Source organism: Syngnathus scovelli, chromosome 5 (genome assembly GCF_024217435.2).
Source record: "Syngnathus scovelli strain Florida chromosome 5, RoL_Ssco_1.2, whole genome shotgun sequence".
NCBI lineage: Eukaryota > Metazoa > Chordata > Actinopteri > Syngnathiformes > Syngnathidae > Syngnathus > Syngnathus scovelli.
In genome coordinates, this window is record NC_090851.1 from 8181667 (window position 1) to 8203515 (window position 21849).

The following is a 21849-nucleotide window of genomic DNA, read 5'->3' on the forward strand; positions in this document are numbered from 1 at the left end:
GTGCAGGTCTTTAAACACAATCAATTATACAAAAACAAAATCCACCTTGAATGAGTATTTTCAGATTAGACGGAGATTATTTTAAATTTCAGCAGCAGTTTTTTTTTTTTTTTTACGCAGCAAAAGACACATCACACAACAAATAGCAATTATTGCAAATGAATCATCCCGATAATCAAACATTGCTCTTTAGTAAGGCCATGGACAAGAAATAGCTTGCTTCCCCAAATCTGCTGTTTATCATCATTGTTTACTGTATTTAAAATATACAATAATGCTGTAGTATACCTCGTCATTTCCAGTCCACATATATACCATAGAGTGGCAGTAATGAGTAAAGCACCTACGCTAAAGTAAAACGAAGAAGACGCGAAACGAAGCCGTGACTTATCTAACCCATAGATGTAAACATAGGTATATTCGATGCGGTACTTTTGAGATGCGTGCTTTCAGTAACGCTAAGATAGTAAGGGCAAATGTGTCCTGACATCGCTAATGTTTGGACAACAAACCTGAATGAATAAGAATGACGGCACATTGTGCGGTTGCACACAACGGGTTGCGTACAAACGCGTCAACAAGAACTGGGAATAATCTAAAGGTAAAAATTGATGGAGCGCCTGTATTTCCCTAACGTGCATTACTGACTGCACACACTTTGACGTTGACAAATACCACGCAGATATCATGAAATTGATTTCAATGTATGTGCATTGCCTTGAATGGAAAATTTGCCCCTGCCAATATGGCCGCCACGTAGACACGTCGTTATGTCTTGTTTCTACATAGCGGTGGCACGTAACATTTGTTACCGTGCTTAATCATTCGACTCAGTGGAATCGTGGAAAGTGTACTTTTGGAGCTTGGTTGTATCCGAGTAGAAATCTTGTTAATCTCTCGTTGATTAATTTTGGGTGCAACGAGCGATATGGATTCTTCTGGGTCGTCGGGGGTGCTCGTTACCGACGGTCCCGTCGTTGAAGAATGTCCCAAGCCCGAACTGTCTGCTGCGATGCGGGCAAAAATCGAGAGGAATCGACAGCGGGCGTTGATGCTCCGACAAGCCAGGATAGCGAGCCGCCCTATGGCCGCAGAGCAGGGCGCGACTTCTGCCAAAGTATGCAAAACCATTGACTCTGGTGGGGGCTTTTTCATCGAGGAAGAGGAGGGTTTGGAGGAGACGCAGAAGACCAATAAAGTGGTGCACCAGCCAGGTAGGTACCTTTGCATGTTTGGATGTTCATTATTTATTCTCATGACCTGTATTGTTTTGCAGCTCCGGTTATTGAGCCAGAATACCTGTTTTGCGACGACTGTCAAAAACCTTTTATGGATTCCTACCTCAGCAACAGCTTTGACCTGTCTGTGTGTGACAAGTGCAGGTAAATTCGACACGTTACACCTTTAGACTGTAAAATACTTTCCCACAGTCTTCTCTAACCTTTTGTTTTGGTATCTCGCAAGGCGTTGAAACATTTGCGACAGGTTGACCCATGCAATTCCTTGTTTAGTTAGATTTGACTCTTAAACAGTTATCATCACCGCAGAAGTCCAGTTTTTTCTTGGCAATATCTTCAATGCACTCCACTAATCTAAACAAAAAGTTGACAGTTTCTCTTTTTCAGGGACAGCAACGAGAAACACAAGTTAATCTCCAGAACTGAGGCCAAGCAGAACTATCTTCTGAAGGACTGTGACCTGGACAAGCGGGAGCCCCCACTCAAGTTCATATTAAGGAAAAACCCTCACAACCCACGCTGGGGGGACATGAAACTCTACCTTAAAATACATGTCGAGAAGCGATGTATGGAGGTGTGGGGTTCGGAGGCGGCGCTGGAGGAAGCCAAGGAGGCCAGGGAAGAAAACAGAGAAGTGCAGAAACAAAAACGGTTCAACAAGAAAGTTAAAGGTCAGTTTAATGCTTGAGCATTGGATTAGCATGGAGCACCGCAACGTGCAGGCTGAACAACTTGTTAATACATTTCTTTTTTTAACAGAGTTGCGCCGGGCAGTGAGGAGCAGCATGTGGACTAAAGACACTAGCGCTCATCAACATGAATATGGACCAGAAGTGGTGGTTGATCTGGAAGAGGACCTCTACAAGAAAACTTGCACGACCTGTGGTCATGAACTCAACTATGAAAAGATGTAAGTTTGTACAATTTGATACCTTAGCTCAGAAGCACACTCTCTAGTTCTCCTTAAAGAGCCAAACTCCATTAACTCCTCCCCATATCATTTTAAAGTTTTCTGAATTCTATTTGAAACCAAAATGTAAGCAACTGATCTAAGCAACTTAAGTCCTAAATCCACCATTTCCATGACTACGACATCCCACTTCACATGCAGATGATTTATATGCAGTAAATCCACTGATTGGATTCATTTGAAAAAGTTCTTACTAAAGTATTTAAGCTAGTTGTAATTGTATGCATCATATGTTTTGGAACTTGCTACATTGAGTTATCTTTATTGAATAAATGTTTCATGTTAAAAATCTCCCATTTCCATGTAGCATGATTGTTAAACACAGAACAATGTTTTTGAATACTTTTGATATTCTGTAAATAAAAGTATATGCATACTTCATTTGCATCATCTTGACAGTTTAACTCACTAATCAGTTGCAAAAATTGTGATCATGTTAAGTCAGCGATGTAACAATCAAATGTAGGTACCCAAGGTCAGCAATTTAATGGTAAATTTTGAATTTGTCCTTTTCCAGCAAATGCACTCAAACCTATTCATGGGTGACTTAAGTCTATAGCGTGCATCTGTCAAAATACCACATGGCTCCAGAGATTCTAAGCGATCAAGGTGAAAGTGGCACATTTCAGGGACTCGTGCACTTAAACTATCAGTTTAAATAGCAAATTGCATAAGTTACTTTCAACTCCAAGTCACCAGAATACACTGGGCACCTCGCGATTGTGGCACATGACATCAGAAATAGACGTCCAGTTCGGTATGAAAATATGTTTTATTCATTTATAAGTCACAGTAGTCTAAAACGTTTCGAGAGTGTCAGGGAGTTTCTAAGACACAGAATCTCCGGTCTTTGTGTCAGCAATCAGGCTCTCCATCTCAGCCTGTTAGAGAGAAAAGCAAGGTAAAACAAGTGCAGCTGTAAATTTCTTGACAAAGGTAGTCTGTTCTATCTGTCCATCACCAAGCATCAAGCGAAACATTCATCATCAATACACAATTGTAGAGATCAAGGCAACGAGCAATACATGCACACCATTCATGGACTTACATCCACAAAGTACTTCTCAATGATCTTGTGCGCTGCCTTGTACACCTGCTCGTTTTCATGGTTCTGGAGACTTTCAATGCGATCCAGTCCTCCCACTTCTTCAACCAGCATGCTGAGTTTCTCCATCTCACCGATCTTCTGTGCAGCCTTAACAGTAATTAACAGAACACGTCAGATTCCAAGTGATCGTACCAAGTCACGTTTCAGGTCAGGTGTAGCAATGTGTCTCACCATAAAAATGTTGTTGATGCTATCCAATATGACCATAACGATTTTGGCATCTTTAATTTGCAGAAGCTTGATCATTGGCTCCAGCGCCCCACTACGCACCACCTCTACTACCTGCTCCACAGTGCCCCCACTGGTCAGGTTTGCCACTGCCCACACAGCCTCCCTTTGAGTCTTGAAATCTCCCTTTAGGAAACAAAACATGACTTAGCTGCCAATTTATGACCTTAAATTGTTTAGAAATGCAAATTCTGACATTTTTTATCACTTACATTTTTAAGTTTTTCTACCAAAAGAGGGAGTAGACCACATGCGAGGATCTGGTGGATTTGCTGACATGGTCCGGCTGCAATGTTTGACAAGGCCCATGTCGCTTCTTTTTGTATAGTGGCCTTTGGGTGATTCATGAGGCACGAAAGTATGCCAAGAACACCAGCATCAATCACCGCCTGCGTCTGCAGATCTGAGCCACTCACTATGTTTCCGACGGCACGAAGGGCAGGGGTCTCAAGTATAACAGGTTGAAAAGGACAAAGGTTAGCTAAACTATTAGATTAACAATTAGACCAAACTGTGACAAGTTTATTTACCACGACAGTCAGCTCCTTGTGGCTTAGGAGCTCCACTAACCGAGGGACAATACCCGTTTGGACCACAATAGCAATACGATCATTGGTACCGTCCGTCAGGTAGGAGATTGCCCAGCATCCATCTGACAAGATGTCCTTGTCACTAAGATGGAGAAACTGGACCAATGCAGGAAGCATCTGCAGGAGTTTAACAGTTTTATCCTCACATCGGCAACTTCTTATTTTAAGACAATCAGTCCATGCATTAGTTTACTTTTGTGTAACTGCTGAGCACTGATTTGCAGTTTTTGAAATCCTCACACAAATAGTTTAACGTTAACTGACTGATAATGTATCAGGTTAAAAAAAAAATACAATTGCAAATTGAAAGTAAGGCCCAAAATCAGTGATCTTGCTACATAATTGAGACCGGATCTCCTAGTACATTTCAGAAAGCTTTACACAAACGCAACGTGGACTTACCTGTTGGACTGCAGACAAGGGTGGAAATGGGTTTTTATTCCTGCACAAGTTTGACAAAGTCCATGTAAGGTTGCGTAGATACCCAACCTGAAAGGGATGAGAATTAGATTTTCAAATTGCTACAATTTAGAGATTAAGAATATTTTGAGGCCAAGCTCTTTCCCAGTTTACTAGGAACACCTGATTACCAGAAATGGTAAAGAACTATGTACAAGCTAACAGCAACAGCGACTTACAGGAGTTTCTGGTGAGACCCGTGCCAATAAGGCAGGGATCACATTGCATTCAATGAGGACATCTCTGTAAGTTGCACCATCACCTGCAAGTTATTTAGAAAGGAAAATCAGCAGCATTGAAAACGTTCTTGGTACATGGAAAGCATAATCATTTTACACGCACCATCTAGAGTGTTAAACTTGTAAAATCACAAACTACACTTCTCTTCAAATTCTCGTTAGACTACATGTAGATTTATGTGATAGTAAATTCAGCACATCACCTGCAATGTTACCAAGGGCCCATACCGCTTGCTCGCTGATGTACAAATGTGGGGAGGCCAACAGAGAAATGAACCTGGGTACAGCACCATGTTTTACCACCTGTGTACCGAAATAGATATTTTTAGCCGCTGTTCTTTAAAAAAGAAAATTAAATAAAATGTGAGAATTTCAATTAACCCAAAATGTTACATTATGCCATTTTTTTTTCCCCTACTGGTGCTGCTGCAGTACTTTCACCTGCTTCGTGTGCCAAGACGTTCCAGAGGCGACATTGGTCAGCGCCCATGCGGCTTCAAACTGCAGACTGGGGTCATCCTCCATACCCAGGAAGAGCACAAAGCGGGCTAAGAGACCAGCATCTATGACCTCCTTCAGGCGAGGTTTCAACTCTTGGGAAAGTAGCTTTCTGCTCAGGAGCATATTAAAAATGTCTTTTAAAACAGATAAAATGCAGATTGCCTAAAAAACGGTGCTCATAGCAGTTTTTAGCAGCTTCTGTGCTTGATGCATTGCTTTAAGAGAATAGCATATTTCCCATGAAAAAGTGTTGCTCACCTGGCAGCCTGGCAGCCCCGAATTTGATCTTCCCTACAGTCAGAGAGGACATCTTTCAAGATATCCTCAAGCGTGATAGTGCAAACCTGCAAGAAAGTGTTCAGATCAGCAGCATGAGGCCAAAGCCGGCCTTTCCGAACCGTCATGTGCTCACCAGCTGACCTGGTCATCGGAGACATATGTAGGAGAAAGCGTATCCTCGCTGGGAAGGGAAGACAGCGTGATGCTTCTTCTCTTCATAACGCTCTCATTCTTTTGAGCTTTGCGCAACTCCACGTGCTCCGTCATCCTCTTTTCTCGGAGTTTCTGCACACAAACAAACAACGGGACAGGTAAGTTTTGGTTATCGCTTGACGCTTATCTTACACCGATGATTGACTCAAACTTACGGCCGGATCCTTGCCCTTGTTCTTGAATCTATTGATGCGGTCGGCAGGTGTATTCCTGGGAGACATACCGGAGGCCATAACTGCAGGATGAGCACGTTTGACGTCTTTCAAACGATCAATAATGAATCACTCGTTCGCAGTGGGCACATTTTTAAGTCGGACAACAGCGGCTGGTGTACCCAATCAACTAATTTACGTGGTGCCCCATTGGCTGATGCAGTAAGCGATTGTAAGAGTCACATGAAATTTACTCCCTGGAGCTTGTTCGTTACCTATATATGTGCAAAAGTCAATTTTATACATTGCATACGTGTATAAAATGAGACTTTCACTTGATTACCTACAGTAATCATGTAACCATGGTTACTGTGTGTCTCGTGAGATGCCACATCCGGACGAGAGGTGGCAACATAACACAACCACCCTTACGAATCAATTTCATCCCTGTAGAGTCTAGCTGGATTAAATCAGTAATATATTCCATGCACACATCCTGCAAATAATAGACATCCGCTGTGTTGCGAGTGAAGGAATGTTTAACTCACGTCAAAGTTTAAAGTATACAAAGTGGTTCAGAAAATGGATGGATGGATGGATGGATGGATGGATGGATGGATGGATGGATGGATGGATGGATGGATGGATGGATGGATGGATGGATGGATGGATGGATGGATGGATGGATGGATGGATGGATGGACAAATAGTGGCAAAGTATACTTCGTAATTGTAGACTTAGTCAATAGGCACAGTAGTGTACGGTGTTTTTTGTACGCTGTAAATAAAAAGTCCGCGAAAGTTAGATTTTGATTTGAAAAATACTCAAGCACCAAAGGAAATTGAGATGTTTATGGAAACACTTTGGAAAATGATTCAACTGTGCAAACCTTTTTTCCCCCCTAATTTTCTTTATCTATTTCACTTTTGTTTGTTTTTCTGAGATGAATTGTAGAAAAAAAGTGTGTTGTCTGTAACATTTTTTTTCCACTCTTGATTTTCAGGTTTAAACATTTAGCTTTGCCCTCGTTTCACTTTCATTCACCATAGATGCAATCTACACAATTAATATTTCATGCTGCCTCTTCAATACCTTTCTGTCAATAATCGGGACAGAACACACTACAGGGCCAATCCATCAAACTGACCCTGTGTGTGTTCACTTGGTCACATTCACAAAAAAAAAAAAAACACACATAGGTGATATTGATGGCATGCCAGATTCTATCACAAGAACACAGATTTCCATTGACAAGTATATGATGATTGATGATGCCAGTAACCTGTCACGTCTCGTCCCCGGTTGCTTTATTATGTCTATAAGTTACCATGGTTTCTGTTGGTGTTGCCCCTCCCCTCCTGTGTTACCTCACAATCAATGTAACCAGTCACCTGCCTCTTGTTACCTGTCTTGTATTTAAGTCCTGTCTGCCCCTCGCTCCTGTCGGATCGTTGATGTCGTCTCATGTGATCTTGTTTCTTGGTTCCTGTCTTTGTCAGTTCTGTTTCGGTGAGCCAGTCTGTCGGTCGGTCACGTTGTTTTGTCAGGTCGTTATGTTAATTTGTCCGTCTGTTCCCCTTCATGCTCTCGTCCAACTACCTTTTCCCTCAATAAACCCTGGTCCAAGCTGCATTTGGTTGCCCTGCTCCGTTCCGATCCCTGACATAACCTGCTGTCAATGCTGGTCACTTTGCATCAAAATATTTAACTGCTTTTATGGTGACTTGCCATCTTATTTCATCATAATGAAAATCAGAATATGCACAATCTTTTCCTCTTGTCTGTGGATGTTGGGGGAAAATTCTTTGACTTTTGAAAGAACACAAGATAACATCTGACGTGACAATCTTTGGAGTGATTTTTTTTTTTAAATGTAAATTTTGGTCAGTTTCAAAGTGTATGTGTGATCTTGGTAGTGATCCAATTTTCACATACTTACAAATGTCCCTGAAAACTAAACAGGAAGGAGAATTATACTGCCATCTTAACGCCCCAGATGTATATTGCAGAGGCGCTACTTACTGCTGTTTGTGAATGTAGTAAAAGGGCATGAACAGGTTTCCTTTCATTGTCCTTCAAGCTGCCAAGTCAAACTATCATCAGCTTGCAAGTGGAAGGCTTGTTATTCTGCACGTGGGCTTTCAAAGCAACTTGGCTATTTCGGCACATTGGTGACGTGCAGTAAAAAGTGAGAGGCAACAGTGTAGCGGGCTTTAGTTCTGGTGTTTATTTTTTTGCAAACAAGAAGGTTGGTTGGATTTGACACCGTTTACGGGTGCTTACCAGCGAACTTGGCGAAAAGAATCAATTCCACTGGGAGAAAATTTGGAAGGCCCTATTTTCGTGCCCAGTGCAAGTCTAGCGCCAAGTGCAGTCTAACAGTGCACATGGGTGGAGTTTTCTGTCTTTTTGAGGTTTTCACAGAGTTAGGATAGAGCATTTGCGCCGTTGTGGGAGTGAACACAGCCAACTGACCTCCTGGCCAATGAAAGGGGCTCCACTCATTTCCTTTAAATTAAGCGCAGGAGAGATGTCATTGACATTGCAGAAGCAGAAATTGACACGAATGGAAATCAAAGCAACGGAGATGTCAATAAAGGTGGGGGCAGGCTTCAAAGGTGAATGTGGCGTTCCAATAGAAATAGTGCTGACATAGGGACCACCAGACAGAAAGAAAATACACATAACATACGCATGGTGGGGGGATGGTGCTGATGACAACAATAACGTCCTTCATTCCATGAGTAAAGCAGGCAGCTGGTTTGCAGGCAAGAGGGGGACTCTGGGTCTTTAAGGGTGACTTGGAGGGCGGAGTGATTGTTTGTTGGGGTGCTAGCATGTATCAGGTGTATCTGTGGTGAGAGACCAAATGGGCATCCACCTGCTGCCCGGGCCTGGGAAAAAAAAAAACAGACGACGGTAATACTAGAAGGTCTTGACAGCTTAGAGATGAGGGAAAGATGGTTTTGGGGGAATGCAAAAATGGTGCATCCATGAGCTGAATACATAGCCCTGTTTTTACAGGAGGATATAATCCAAATATTTTGTCATCCTCCACGATGAAAAAGTAGCATGCTTGCTTACTAACGTTTGGAAATCAACACAAAAATATTTTTCCCCTAGATCCCAGTTCCCTTGTAGCCGTCAATGGAGAAGCTCCTCTCTCAGCCATGAGTAGCTTCAAATTACAAGAGGGAACAAAACTCTACAGCTCCTGTATGCAAAGCACTGATGTGATGATGTGTGCTGTGATTGAAGAATACATTTTTGTTTGGTTATTTATGATTGTTTTCATAATTTTATGTACGGCACCTTTTTTGCAGCTGTGACTGTTGCGGTAGCACAATAACAATTGAGTTTCTTTCCAATTCTTCGGGAGTTATAACAACATTGACTGGTGGAAGGAAGATCGACGAGGAGATTGCAAGTGCTGAGGATAGAATGGCAAAGTATAGACATCAAAGTGTTGTGCAAGAGAAAAACAGCTGGTCAGTGAGTGAGTGTGTGTGTGTGTTCGCGTGTGCTATGCATAAACACACCTTCAAAGATGTTCGTAATGTGGCAGCCCACCTGACTTCAAGCATCAGTGTGGGAACACTACTACACACGTACCGCGTAGGGCAACTGATCTTGTCTCTGTGCTTCCAAGCCGTATGCAAAACACACCTGTCACTGCGTCTTTGCGGTTTGTGCGTGCGAGTATATGTGTGTACGAGAATGTGTACACACGGCGATAAATCACAGGTTGTGTGGATGTTCCTGTCCAAACATGTGCTGGCTCCGTGCTCCACAGCTGGGCCACCTCAGCGTGGATTCAGCCTCTGAGATGAAGGATCAAAATAAGAGTAAAAAAAAACAGGTGAATTTGATGCAAACAGGAGATGCTTGGTTGTCATGTTGTCATGGGAATTTGCAAAATATAGTTCCCAAATGGTCTTGTATTCATTCCTAGACTTTATACAATATGAGGACCTGGCTTTTCTAATGTTCTCTTTTACATATCTTTTGCATGATGTGATAAGTTATGGTTTCAGTAGAGAGTATGCCAGATGCTTTCTGCTGTACCTCACTGAACTTGGAAAGAAAAACTAAGTCGTAGGATCAAAAATATTTCACAAATCTGTAGGAAAATCCAGGAGTGTTTTAGTGGACTTGCTCATGAAAACCAATACATTTATTTTTATGATATAATCACGAGTTAAGGGTATTTACATGCAATTTGCATTTCTTACCCAATGTTTCATTCTTAATACCATTTCAAATAGGTATTCCCAAGTGCTCCTTTTTATTTTGCTAAAAGTTGTGTAGAGTAGAATTATGCATGTTATGACAATGACAGAACACTATTGCAACTGCTGATTTTATTTTGCCTGCGTTGCACCTCTATTTTTTGGGGGATTGTCACAGCACAAACAGAAAATGCAGAATTTAATCTCAAACACAGGGACACTACTTTCACTACGACCGTCAAGTAAAACAACATCTGCATGCTTCAATTTCCATAACATTAACAACAATGAACCTATAAATTCCAACCCTCATTTTCGAACGGACAACATATTAAAACTATAAAATACGAATAATAAACATTTTATTTCTGTAATGTATTCAAGTACCCAATATTCCCCATGCAAATATTGCCATTCTTATTTTCTGGCCCATTCAATTCAGACTAAAAAGCATGAACATGAAAAAAAGTCTTTCAGGTGTGAGGCTTCAGCTGTCACACTGACATAAATGTTCATAAAATTCAATAAAAACCCAAAACTGGTCCAAGTTCATCTTTTTATTTTTATTTTTTTTTGTCACAAACGTTTCTCCGCCAGGCACAATAACTACCCTTATTTTGTTATCATTATTTGTACCCTTATTTATTACCTGTTGCACCTGTATACTTTGATTTTATTTTATTTTTTTAATAAAGCATGGTGGAATGAACCACCATGCTGTATTCAAACCTCCATTTTGCACAACTGCGCTCTACTATTTGTTGTGTTATCTTGGGAAAATCCGTTTCAACGATCACACTGAATATACAGCAAGTCGGAATGTTTCAAGTCCTAACATTATGGCGGGACTTTATTTGTCATAAATCTGATGGATAACAAAAAAAAACAAAGGTCATTTTAGTTTGTGTAGGTCTTTTTCTTGAACAATGCAAAAACTGTTGTTACTAGTGATAATGCTGTCAAGACTCTTGTAACCTGACAATATCACAGTCTTCATTCTACACAACTACACAGTATGTCTATAAGTGTAGATGTTGTAAGAAGGAGAAATAAAATGGGCATTTAAAATAACATATTCCTTTTAGGGTGGCCTGTAAGAATCCCTTGTGCTATCTGAATTAACATAACATTTAGTAGAAAATGGTCCAAAGGATTTCAGTCAAATCACAGCGGGGGACCTGAGTCAGCAAACCCTGTTAGTATTGATCCCCAAAGGGAAATAATCAATTCAACTCCGATTGAATTCACATCAAGTCAAGGAAAACGGCATTTCGACAACAGCAGACGCGTTCTTCTCCTTTGCCATTTGGCATGTTGGAGAGACATTTGTCATGTCAAGACCTTCAGGGGAATTCCTGATGAATATTCAATAAAACCCTATTCTTTCCTTCTCCCCTGCTAATTCCACTGCAGCGCAGCTCTCATGTTTGTTCGTGTTGCGCATCAGTAAATGGGCTGGCGCAGTGCAGTCACCTGAGGTTTCACTGGGTGTTTATGATGACTGCTCGAGCTCCACCATATGGATTGTGCAGGCACACAGATGACCACGGAATGCTGTTCCATTGATCCGTTAATCTAGTGATATGTGGAAGTGCAATGCTTTTATTCGGTTGAAAAATCATTACACCTCCCACAAGATAAAGACACGAGGTAGAGTGGTGAGGAAATTACTGTAGTAAAAATTGTCCTGCACGAATCTTTACCCCCACCAAGATACACACTCATGCGCACACAGCAGAGAGGAGTGTTTTGCAGTCTTTGCTTGAGGTCGATATAGCTTGGCGGGTGATCTATTGACGGAGTGGGAGCGTGCGAGAGAAGAGTTCAATACACTTCAATTTAGCTTCACTTGCTTTAATTACTTCCACCCAGGGAGAGAGAGAGTGAAGAGAGAGAGAGCGAGAGAAAGAATGTGTGCCAAGTGACAATAAAACGAGTGCATTAATAAAATAAGGATCCGTTGAGTGTTTAAGAGCATCCAAAAGACGTTTTGACCTCTCTTCACTGACTTAGACGTTTACAATATTTATTTAACACATACTCAACATTATTGACATCGCCCCCACCCATCTAATGGAAATTACATTTACCTATAAAATGGGCTAACTTTTAATAGCTGACAGCTTGATGAAGACGTTCATCAACTAGTGACTGGTGGTAATGTTGTTTGAGCTATTCAAAATGTTTTTGCCTTGTTGATTTAATGCAAACATTCATTAGTCTTTCATGCACATAAATGTACATTCAAAACAAATTAAATTCATAATAATAATTTAGGTGACACCGTTTTTTTTCCATTCACTTTTAAATGCTGCATAGAACTGATCCATAATGTTTATATTTTTGGATTTTGGAATTCTTTGATAGCTTTCAAATATATATGAGATGTGTCTAAAGGTGTGAGCACTGCCACTCTTGGGTCTCTCAGGAGTCATGAGAGGTCAAATCATTTGTTAGTCAAAAGCTGTATATCTGTTGTGAGCGTTGGGCAAGAGATTTGTTTTGTCTGAATTCACCACAGCTGAGTCACTCGCACCATTAATCTCACGCACAGAGAGGCGATGAATGACAGCGCGTGTGATGTTGCATGTGTGCGCACGTGTGTTGTCGACCGCAGGAAGATGGCCTGTGTGGGCTCTGCTTTCTGGAGCTTCCTACCAGCAGGGATCACCTCCACACCTGCCTGCCTTTTGACAAAAACAAAACCCCTCAGCCATCTCAGGCACAGTGTGGTAGTGGCAACTTGGCTTACAGTTTTTCCATTCTTTAAGCAAACTAGGCAGGTTTGTGTTTGAATTTGGTGAACATATAATCTGCTACCTATTTTAAATGTCCTATGGCCAGGACCGCGGACAGTGAGCCTACAGGAATATGACATCGCTCAGGTATGGAAAATAAGCCAAAAACTGGCCTACATTGAGCCCGGTTGAGCCAGCCCGATCCAAACTAAGTGAAAATCTGTGATAGAGGACACATATGATGGAAAACCCCACAGAGAAAAAAATCGGATAAGAGGCGGGGCACGACACGCTCACACACATGCATGTGCGCACACACCCACACAAGCCCTCACACATCAGTCAGACATGCCTCTGGTCAGGAGAACCCCTGGCTCACCTTCACACAGATTCATAGATCACATACACTCTGAATAATACACACACACACACACACGCACACACACACACACGCACACACACACACACACACACACACACGCACACACACATTTCAAAGGAAGATTGCACTATGACAGGCTGCAACACTTGGAACCCACATGCACCGTTACCGTTGGTAATTCTGCCTCTCACAAAGCCACTTTTTGCTTACAAACCTTCAAGCTATTCCTTCCTCACTCTATCTGTCCTGGTTTAAACAGCAACACACACAAACACACACATGCTGGTACTCAGGCTTCTTTCTGAGGTGCTCTCACCACACACTGTGAACCCCTATGAGGGGATTATATTCAATCTGAGTTTTTTCTTAACTAGACACAATGTTGTCCCTGCTTCTAAAGGTTGCTTTTACATCAAAGGTTGTTCTTCATTCCTTTTAAATGAAATCTGATTCAAAAGGCCGAGATAGTTGTGGTGAAAGACCAAATTAGAGCGCGCCTGTCACGAATTTCAAGATGATACATTTTCCAACATCAGTTTTTCACATCCTCATCCTTTTTGAGTAATATTTAAAACATTCCAAATCTCTGAACACATTATACATTGTGATATACAAAATCGTAGGTCAGCTAAGTCAATTGGTACATATTCTTGTCAACATCTTCATTAACCCTTCGAAGATTACGATCCTCTAACAAAACAAGAACCTTACTCACATATTATCAAGACACATGATTAACCAAGAAGCCTCAGATGAGTAGATATTTACTACTAGTGGATCAGAATTATCAGAATTATGAAATAAAGTGTGGTAGCATAGTGCCTTGTGGTTACACGTCTGCCTCTTCTTGGGCCTTCCTGTGTGGAGTTTGCAAGTTCTCACTTGTGTGGGTTATCTCTGCATGGGTACTCCAACTTCCTCCCACATTCCAAAAACATGCATTTTAGGTTCACTGAACACTAAATTGTCCAGAGGTGTAGATGTGAGCTGAAATAACTTGTTTGTCGAGATGTGGCTCACAATTTGTCTTCCAGGCTGTACTCTGCTTCTGAGCTCCAGGAACACTATTGAGGACACACGCTCTAGAAAATGGTTTGATGGATGGATCCTGGTCGATGGTTCCGATTATGAAGTTCCTCATTAGGAGGTGGTAGAGTTCAAAATCAGTTGAAACACTTTTTGTGAGTCAGAGAAGAAAAACTTTTCATTCGACATTGAAGATATTTTTGAACAACTTTGTGACGTTACTGACACAATCCCTTTTAAGAATGTCTGCGCTCATTCTGCTGGGTTGTTTCAAGAAAAGGGAATGACTCACCTATCGGTAGGCAGGTGAAGAGAGAAATAAAGGAATGATGAGGGAGAGGATCAAAGCGTGCTGCACAGCATCCGGCCTGCCAGTCACTTGTTAATTGTGGTGAATGTCAGTGGAAGTGCAAAGTGTCTCTTCACACTGATGACTTCATGTTCTGTTTTTCCTTTTCTCCTCAATACGTCTATCATCGTCTGCTTGGCTTCACTGAACCAAACGTCTTGACACCTGCCAACGTTCTTTATTTTATTTTATTGTTGTCATCTGACATCATTCTTAAAGATGAACTTGACTATAAATGAAATAAGAATCCATTTGTTTCCAATAATAAACACGGTTACAGTTTATAGGTGTGTTTTTGTCACCAGATAGTATTCAATTGTGTCTACTACCAAATAATAAAAAAAGAAAAGCGAAACATGGTTATGATTTTATTGAAGCTCCTTTTTCTAGTGACCTTTATTAAGGCGACCATATAGTAAATGAATTGTCATTGTCAATTTGACAATAATGTTTCAGTCATGAAAACCATGCTCGTCTGTTACATTTTAGTTTAATGTTTAATTTGATTGTTGTTTTGGGGATAAAAGATAATGTACTAAATTTTAATTTTTTTGCAGGAAAAAACATTTCATTTTACTAAACTTTCTAATACATCCTTTTTATTGCAGAACTATACATTTAGAATATGCAGAAATAACACACACATTGAAACAGCAGGAAAAGATGATCTTTTTTTATTTTGTCATACCTGTAAAAATATATTCTTAAAATAAATAAATATAGGAAATAAATATATTGTTTGTCCCAGGATTTAGAGCCTCATAAATAAGAATACAATCTGTCTACAGGTCTGTGAATTCCTTATGTCCATTCTGTGCTCGTCGTTTGACTGCAAGCAGCGAGGAGAACAGTATAATTTCTTCACTGGGTCGTAGTATGAGAGTTTGGAGCAGAACACAGCGACCACAAAGACGTCATTCTAATTTTCAGTGCATCAGCAAACATGACCTTTCAAATTGCTGCAGCTCCCTTCTACAGCACAAACATGGCTGATTTCCAGTGCATAAAACGATCCTTTTCTGTAAACCAGCCATTCTGAAAAGTGGGCCATACATTTTTTTGGACGTTGTTTACTTAGCAGCCTTTGTAATGTTTAGCATGAAAAAAAAAAAGGATCCTGCAATGAAAGAGAAAAGCAGCAGAAAAAAAGAACTGCTTGTTTAATCTCAACTCGCCTTCATTCACTTAAACATGCAGATTTGGACAATCAGGTAGCATGGAGACTTAGGGAAAATCCATCTTGGCTGCTGACGCCACTGCATATGCCAATAACAAGATAATATATGTGTGTTTTTGTTGCATTATCCCAGATGTTCCCTGCTGCTTATTCTGTCAAAGTCCCTTGAAAAACTGTTTACAGAGGGTCGCTATCCTTCCAACATACCAGCAATCGGGAGTCTGGATCTGGTGCATTTGGTTCGATCCCTTTTGAATCGAACATTCCCCGCAACTGGGGTGAAGTATTAAATGCACATGATCACTTTTGAGTTCGGTTTCTGGCACACATTTGGTAGGCCTCAGCTCTGTCCAAGTATATCCCTATACAGTTCTGGTACTCTGTCTGGATCTACAGGTCTCGGTAAGAAGTGTGTGAATCTCTGATGTCGCCTCGATCTTGTCCCATCCCGCGCTGTACCGTCTTTGTTCAAAGCGACAAAGTAAAATGCTCCTTTTTCTCCATGCCGGTAGATGTTGGATGAGTAGGTGTTGTACCAGTTCTCCTCAAATTGCTCCCGAAAAACACTTTCTGCTGATATCTTCTGCTGCAAAAAAAATAAAAAATAAGGTCAGCAGGCTAGAATCTGACAACAGTTGGTAAATGGGCAGTCAATGAGATCGCTGAAGCGCCGCACTCCTGGCTAGCTGAGTCACCTCGAAAGGTACAAAATTTAAGCCATAAAAATGAAAAATTAAGTCAAAAATACTTTCTTAAGATGTATATCTGCTTTTAGATGCGCACAATAAATTACGAACTATGAAGTGAGCCACAGCCTCCCAGTAGGCCCAGTATGTTACTGGGGCCCAGCCAGTAGATGATGAGAGCTGGGGACCAGCTGGTCTTGCTGGTTTCACCAGATATCAGCGGGGCAACAGTGCCTTGCTGGGTGACTTTGGCTCACTTGGTAAAGCAGGTAGGGCTGAGGGGTCATGTTTTTAAATCTTGGCTGTTTTCTTTTGCTGCTCTTTCAACGGACCAGTGTGTGCGTTTTTGTGCATATCTTCCTGGTGTCACCAGCTGCTGTCACTAGCAAGACCAACAGCCCGTTTTTTGTCACATGATAATCCGCTCTACCAACTGAACCCAAACCATCTAGAGTAATGCTGTTGATGGCCTGTTGGTAGCTGGTGGCAGCAGTGAGACTGCAGGCAGTCACCAGCTATCACCTGCACCTGTTTTTTTTTTTTTTTTTTTTTCAATTTGAGCGGCCCCTTGCCATTATTGTGAACTTTCCCTATCCAATATGGCCACCATATGGAATGGCACTTTGCAGGTTTTCTACAGCATCTCTACTTTTGTCTTGATGTGAAACTCAGAGAAGCCGTTCAAGTGGCTTCACTGATATCCAGAAGAGAACCCGGTCCGCATGGATAAGAACAGGTATGGTGGATTTATGGACTTAATCATAGGTTCCTCAACAAAATTACAGACGGGCTTAAGTGAAGACTACACTTGTCGTTCTTGTCAGCTCTCTTAAGAAATGCATTGGTTGGGAATTGTGTACCGTTAATAAGTGACTATCTTCTAGGGGTTTATCAGTGAAGGGTGATGATTTTCCAGCTGAAGTAAATTTGTGTTTACTTTTTCCAAAAATTAAAATGCCTTTCTCAATTTGAATGTCATGAAATAATTTCATTCCCGTGCAAGTCGTCTTTATACTACATTCAGCATTGCACGACAACCACAGCTTTGATAAAGTGCTGTACATAGATGTGAAAAGCCTATAATTAAAATACTAGTAGCATAGTCTTAAATAACTAATTAAAATGTATCTTCTAATTAAAAAATACAATCTCTTTCTTGATGGAAAGCACAGGAGATGCAGTTTTATTCACTCTTGTTGCAAGTTGTGCAAAAAGATTACTGCTACTACTATTAGTAATAAAAAAAAAAAGAATTATTGTATAGTGTGTCTACTCAATGTAAATGAGTTAACACTCAGGATTTGATTCATAGAAACTTATCCTAAAATGCAACATACTCACCGATCCATACAGTTCTCCTTTGCTGTTCATGGAGAGATATAGGCCACTGTCCACACCTCTGATGCTCACCAGCCCCACAGCCAGACTGATAAACTCCAAAATACCTGCGCACACATTACAATACATCAAAACACAGACCTCTACAATAGGAAAAATCAACCAACATACTCTCTAAGCTAAGTTTCAGTAAATTTAATATGGAGTTAAGTCTGGAATGCCCTCTGGCATGAAGTCACATTTAGAACTCAGGAGGAATTAATCAAGTGCCAGAAGAGTTACTACCTCAGAGCTGCAAAATAAATCTTTACGCGGCCTACTTTGATGTTTATGATAAAGCTTTTGATCATCTTGATAACCCAGAACATAATGAAAAACTTTCAATCTATGAGTAAACAAAACACCCCTCTGTACATTCTCAGCATACTAAATACATTTCGTATCAACATACTTGTCTTATGCTTTAGTCAAACAGTTAGTGGAGCCTATTATTCAGCCTTGTGATATAAAAGGACTCTTATGGAAGCCCATTACTGACAGATATATTTGAGCAGCTGTCGTCACAGTGGTAAAACTTAATATAAGTATTTCAATATGCATTAAAACACGGATGAAGGTATGGTGTGCAACTGCAGTGCATGGGACACTAAAGAGAAAAAAAATAATTAGTAAAGAGAAAATCTTGTTTCACTATCCAGTCATGATGCAGCGCAGTTCTAAACCAACACAAGCGTGATAAATACCAAATTGTTAAACGCTTTGTTGTCATTCAAAATTGAATAGCTTTATGTTGCTCGTTATCAAAAGAGCATAGATGAAGTTATCCCAAGTTGCAGGTGATGCATTATAACCAGTGCGAAAATCAATCGCTCTCATCAATAGTGATAATATGCAGCCAAACAAACGGTGATACTTGTGGGATGGCAGTAGCTGATAGTTGTAAGGAACTGGAGAGTGAATGTTCATGTTTCGCTTGTGGATGGAATAAAAAGAGAAAAAAAAAGGCAACTAAATTGTTGTAGAGATGTTAATCTGCTATTGTCATTGTGCCCTTGAGCCAGGCACTATATAACCCCAGCTCAAGCAGTACAGCACCCTTTTACTCAAACATACTTACATGCGTGATTTTATTCTGTGTGGTGTGCAAAAACACTGTGAAAGTTCATTCTGAGATATTACAATTATACAATAAATAAAAAATAATGACAAAAATGTATTCCGAACCAAATCTGCTGTGGTCCTCTCTGGTGCCTCTCACGGTACCATCGGGGTGTATCTCCAGGTGGAAGCCGGTTCTGCAGTAGAGCTGTCGCCGCCTCAGAATCCCCTTAAGGTGGCTGAGGTCCGCTAAGCTCCGGGAAAGGCGTTCTGAGGACATCAGGTGCCCCTGCTGCTCTTGCTGCATGAGTCCGCTCACCGCGTTGTATTCCATCGCGCCCGCCGGGGTGAGAAGGAAATGAGCGCCACCCGCGGAACCAAAGCTGTCCAGAAACCCGTTGAAGATCCCAACCTCAGCTGCTGCCCCCATCACAGTGCGAACGAACCGATCCGGTTTACAAGACCCAAAGTCGAGATCCGTTCAAAAAGTAAAAGTTGCAGCGCAGTTAATCAGCACCTCGTGACGCGGATGTATACAGACATCCCGCTTTGCACAACCGTATGCGCTGCAGATTATCGGCGCATCATCATCATCATCACCATCGGCAGTGCACTGCCTCTCCTCAGGATACTCCTCTTTGCTCCGATGCACGTTGGAGGGTTTGCTCTCTCTCTCTTTCACTTCCTCCTCCTTAATTCACTTCTTACTTTTTATGTATGCGCAGTCTCCTGCCCTATCCAGCGAGAGAATTGAAAGCACAAGAGGCAGCAGTAGCTATATAATGCACTCAGGGTAGACACTCGCCCGGGGTGATCTTTTATGGAAATGAGCCCCGATCTCCTCCTTTATGGTGCATTTCTGCACTGCCCCTAAAAGACAGACCATTCATCCGTCCCATTCATGCACTCCTGATGCGCACTTTCACGTTCTTGTGACGTTTTCCGCGGACTTCAGAACCAACACGACTTTATGTTTTTTATTGGGGGGATAATCGTTATCACCGGCATGGCGGAGGATCCTTGTTAAACCTAGAAGAGGTGTTGTGCACTTCTGCGAGTGCAGCAACCTCGGTGTGAAGAATAAATATTGCGCAAAAGTGTGCGTGTGTCAAAGACCATGAAATTAAGTGATTTTGCGGTTATCCAAAACGATTTACGCTCCATGCACGCCCCGGCCCATATCGAAATGGCTCAGGTGCAGCGACGAGGAAAAGGAAAGCCCCTGTTTGCGTAATTTTCGCAGACGGCTGCTGATTTATTGCCCCTGCGTTTTATGTAAGCCAGCAGCACATTTACAAGCCCCGTACAGGCGCAAACTCACACACACACACAGCGGCCCGTACACCTGTGCAAACGACATCACTTGACTGTCAATCCCGTCACTGATCTTTCCAGGGATCTGTTCAAAGAAGAGCTCATACATCCTTAATTGTGGTCTTAAAGGGTGAATCAAAGACGTAACAGCTTCAAAGTGGTGAAGATCTTGTAAGAGGATCAGGTGAAAACAAGCGAGAGTGGGGAAATACCTGTTTGAACTGCAGACCTCCAAAATACCCCAACAGATGACACTTGAATTAGTAATGCATGAGTTCTTTTTTTATATATAGTAGCTTACTGTGCTGTCAAAAAATAGGTTTGGATAGACCTATAGGGGTGATTGTTGAACTCCACGGCAACGGCTTGTCTAGTAATACACATACAGTAACAAAAAGCACTCAAATGTATGTATTAATCATTCCAAATGCTGAACAAATTTGAAAATAGTCTAACACACAGGTGTCAAACTCAAGGCCCGGGGGCCAGATACGGCCCGCCACATCATTTTATGTGGCCCGCGAAGACATATTTGCATCAAATTCATGTCATTACTAAAATTGCAAATTGTCTTCACTTTTAAAAATCTTCTTTTTAAACAATAAGTTTTAACTAGTCTGATTTGAAAGTTTGTTTTGTAGCTTCCATTGTATATAATATGAGCTGTTCATACATTTATTTGGGTTGACAGTCATAATGGCCCTCCGCAGGAAACTATGACTACAATGCGGCCCACGACAAAAATGAATTTGACATCCCTGGTCTAACAGAAAGGAAGGAAATAAATGTACCATTATAAAACAATTGACCGCTGCACAACAATAAAGCAGAGCTTCACTATCCATTCATTCACAACTCTATTGAAATCTTAAGAGACCATTGAGGGCAAACCTTGCAAACCTACTTTGTAAGGAGTTTTGTCTCAACCAGAAGCCCAAGTTTTAGCGATATGTTACATTGATTTTGTTGGCCATACACACACATGCAGCTGCCCCCCTCCCAAGGGAGTTGCATTGATGAATGACTTGAAGGTGAGGTAGCGCGGGCTTTGTGTTTGTGTGTGTGTCCATATTTGTGTGCCTCTGTGATAACTAAATAGATCATTTTTGTACTCTCGTCTCTTTCTTTCAAAAGACAAAAGGCAGGGGCATTGTGGGACAACGTCGCTATTTGGTTTAAGCTGCATATGTGCATGTTTGGCTATGTTTAAATTTAAAATACCAAGTACCATGTATGCTATGCATCCTACCACTTGCCTTCCCCTGATTCATTAGTATTTATGACCAGAAAATAACTTTACCCCCCAAAGGATCGATCAGCGTCGCCCCCAGGCTGATCAGATCCTGATATATTAGATATTGATCTGTTCACAATGAAGACGTCAAACTACAACAGCACATTTCCACATGAGCCGCAAAGTGAAGTATTCCCATGGTCACGTGACTCTATCCCAGATGATTTCTTTGTTTACGTGCCGCTTCCTTAATGGGATGGGGCAAAGTGAAGGCAACCATGCAGGAACTATTTCTGTATG

The 21849-nt window shown here is 41.3% G+C and overlaps 3 protein-coding genes across 4 annotated transcripts; 1 reads left to right on the forward strand and 2 right to left on the reverse strand.

The window, feature by feature from the left end:
- Positions 1–350: 350 nt before the first annotated feature.
- xpa (xeroderma pigmentosum, complementation group A) lies at positions 351–2499 on the forward strand. The gene is made up of 4 exons (XM_049721037.1): positions 351–1214; positions 1277–1382; positions 1626–1909; positions 1998–2499. The coding sequence occupies exons 1-4, from the start codon at positions 929–931 to the stop codon at positions 2150–2152; spliced, it is 831 nt and encodes a 276-aa protein (XP_049576994.1). The 5' UTR covers positions 351–928; the 3' UTR covers positions 2153–2499.
- A 462-nt stretch (positions 2500–2961) lies between these two features.
- On the reverse strand, positions 2962–6141 carry kpna7 (karyopherin alpha 7 (importin alpha 8)). The gene is made up of 12 exons (XM_049721027.1): positions 5981–6141; positions 5754–5897; positions 5592–5677; positions 5274–5442; positions 5036–5135; positions 4773–4855; positions 4537–4623; positions 4075–4251; positions 3757–3990; positions 3488–3670; positions 3257–3403; positions 2962–3089 (listed from the first exon to the last, which is right to left on the reverse strand). The coding sequence occupies exons 1-12, from the start codon at positions 6056–6058 to the stop codon at positions 3036–3038; spliced, it is 1542 nt and encodes a 513-aa protein (XP_049576984.1). The 5' UTR covers positions 6059–6141; the 3' UTR covers positions 2962–3035.
- Positions 6142–15361: 9220 nt separating this feature from the next.
- Positions 15362–19826, reverse strand: LOC125969337 (fibroblast growth factor 20). Of its 2 annotated transcripts, none has more exons than XM_049721268.2 (3): positions 19128–19826; positions 17907–18010; positions 15362–16462 (listed from the first exon to the last, which is right to left on the reverse strand). In XM_049721268.2, the coding sequence occupies exons 1-3, from the start codon at positions 19429–19431 to the stop codon at positions 16220–16222; spliced, it is 651 nt and encodes a 216-aa protein (XP_049577225.1). In that variant the 5' UTR covers positions 19432–19826; the 3' UTR covers positions 15362–16219. The 2 variants fall into 2 exon arrangements, with proteins under 2 accessions (XP_049577225.1, XP_049577224.1); XM_049721267.2 differs by having other exon boundaries at positions 15362–16465; positions 19128–19822.
- Positions 19827–21849: the final 2023 nt, after the last annotated feature.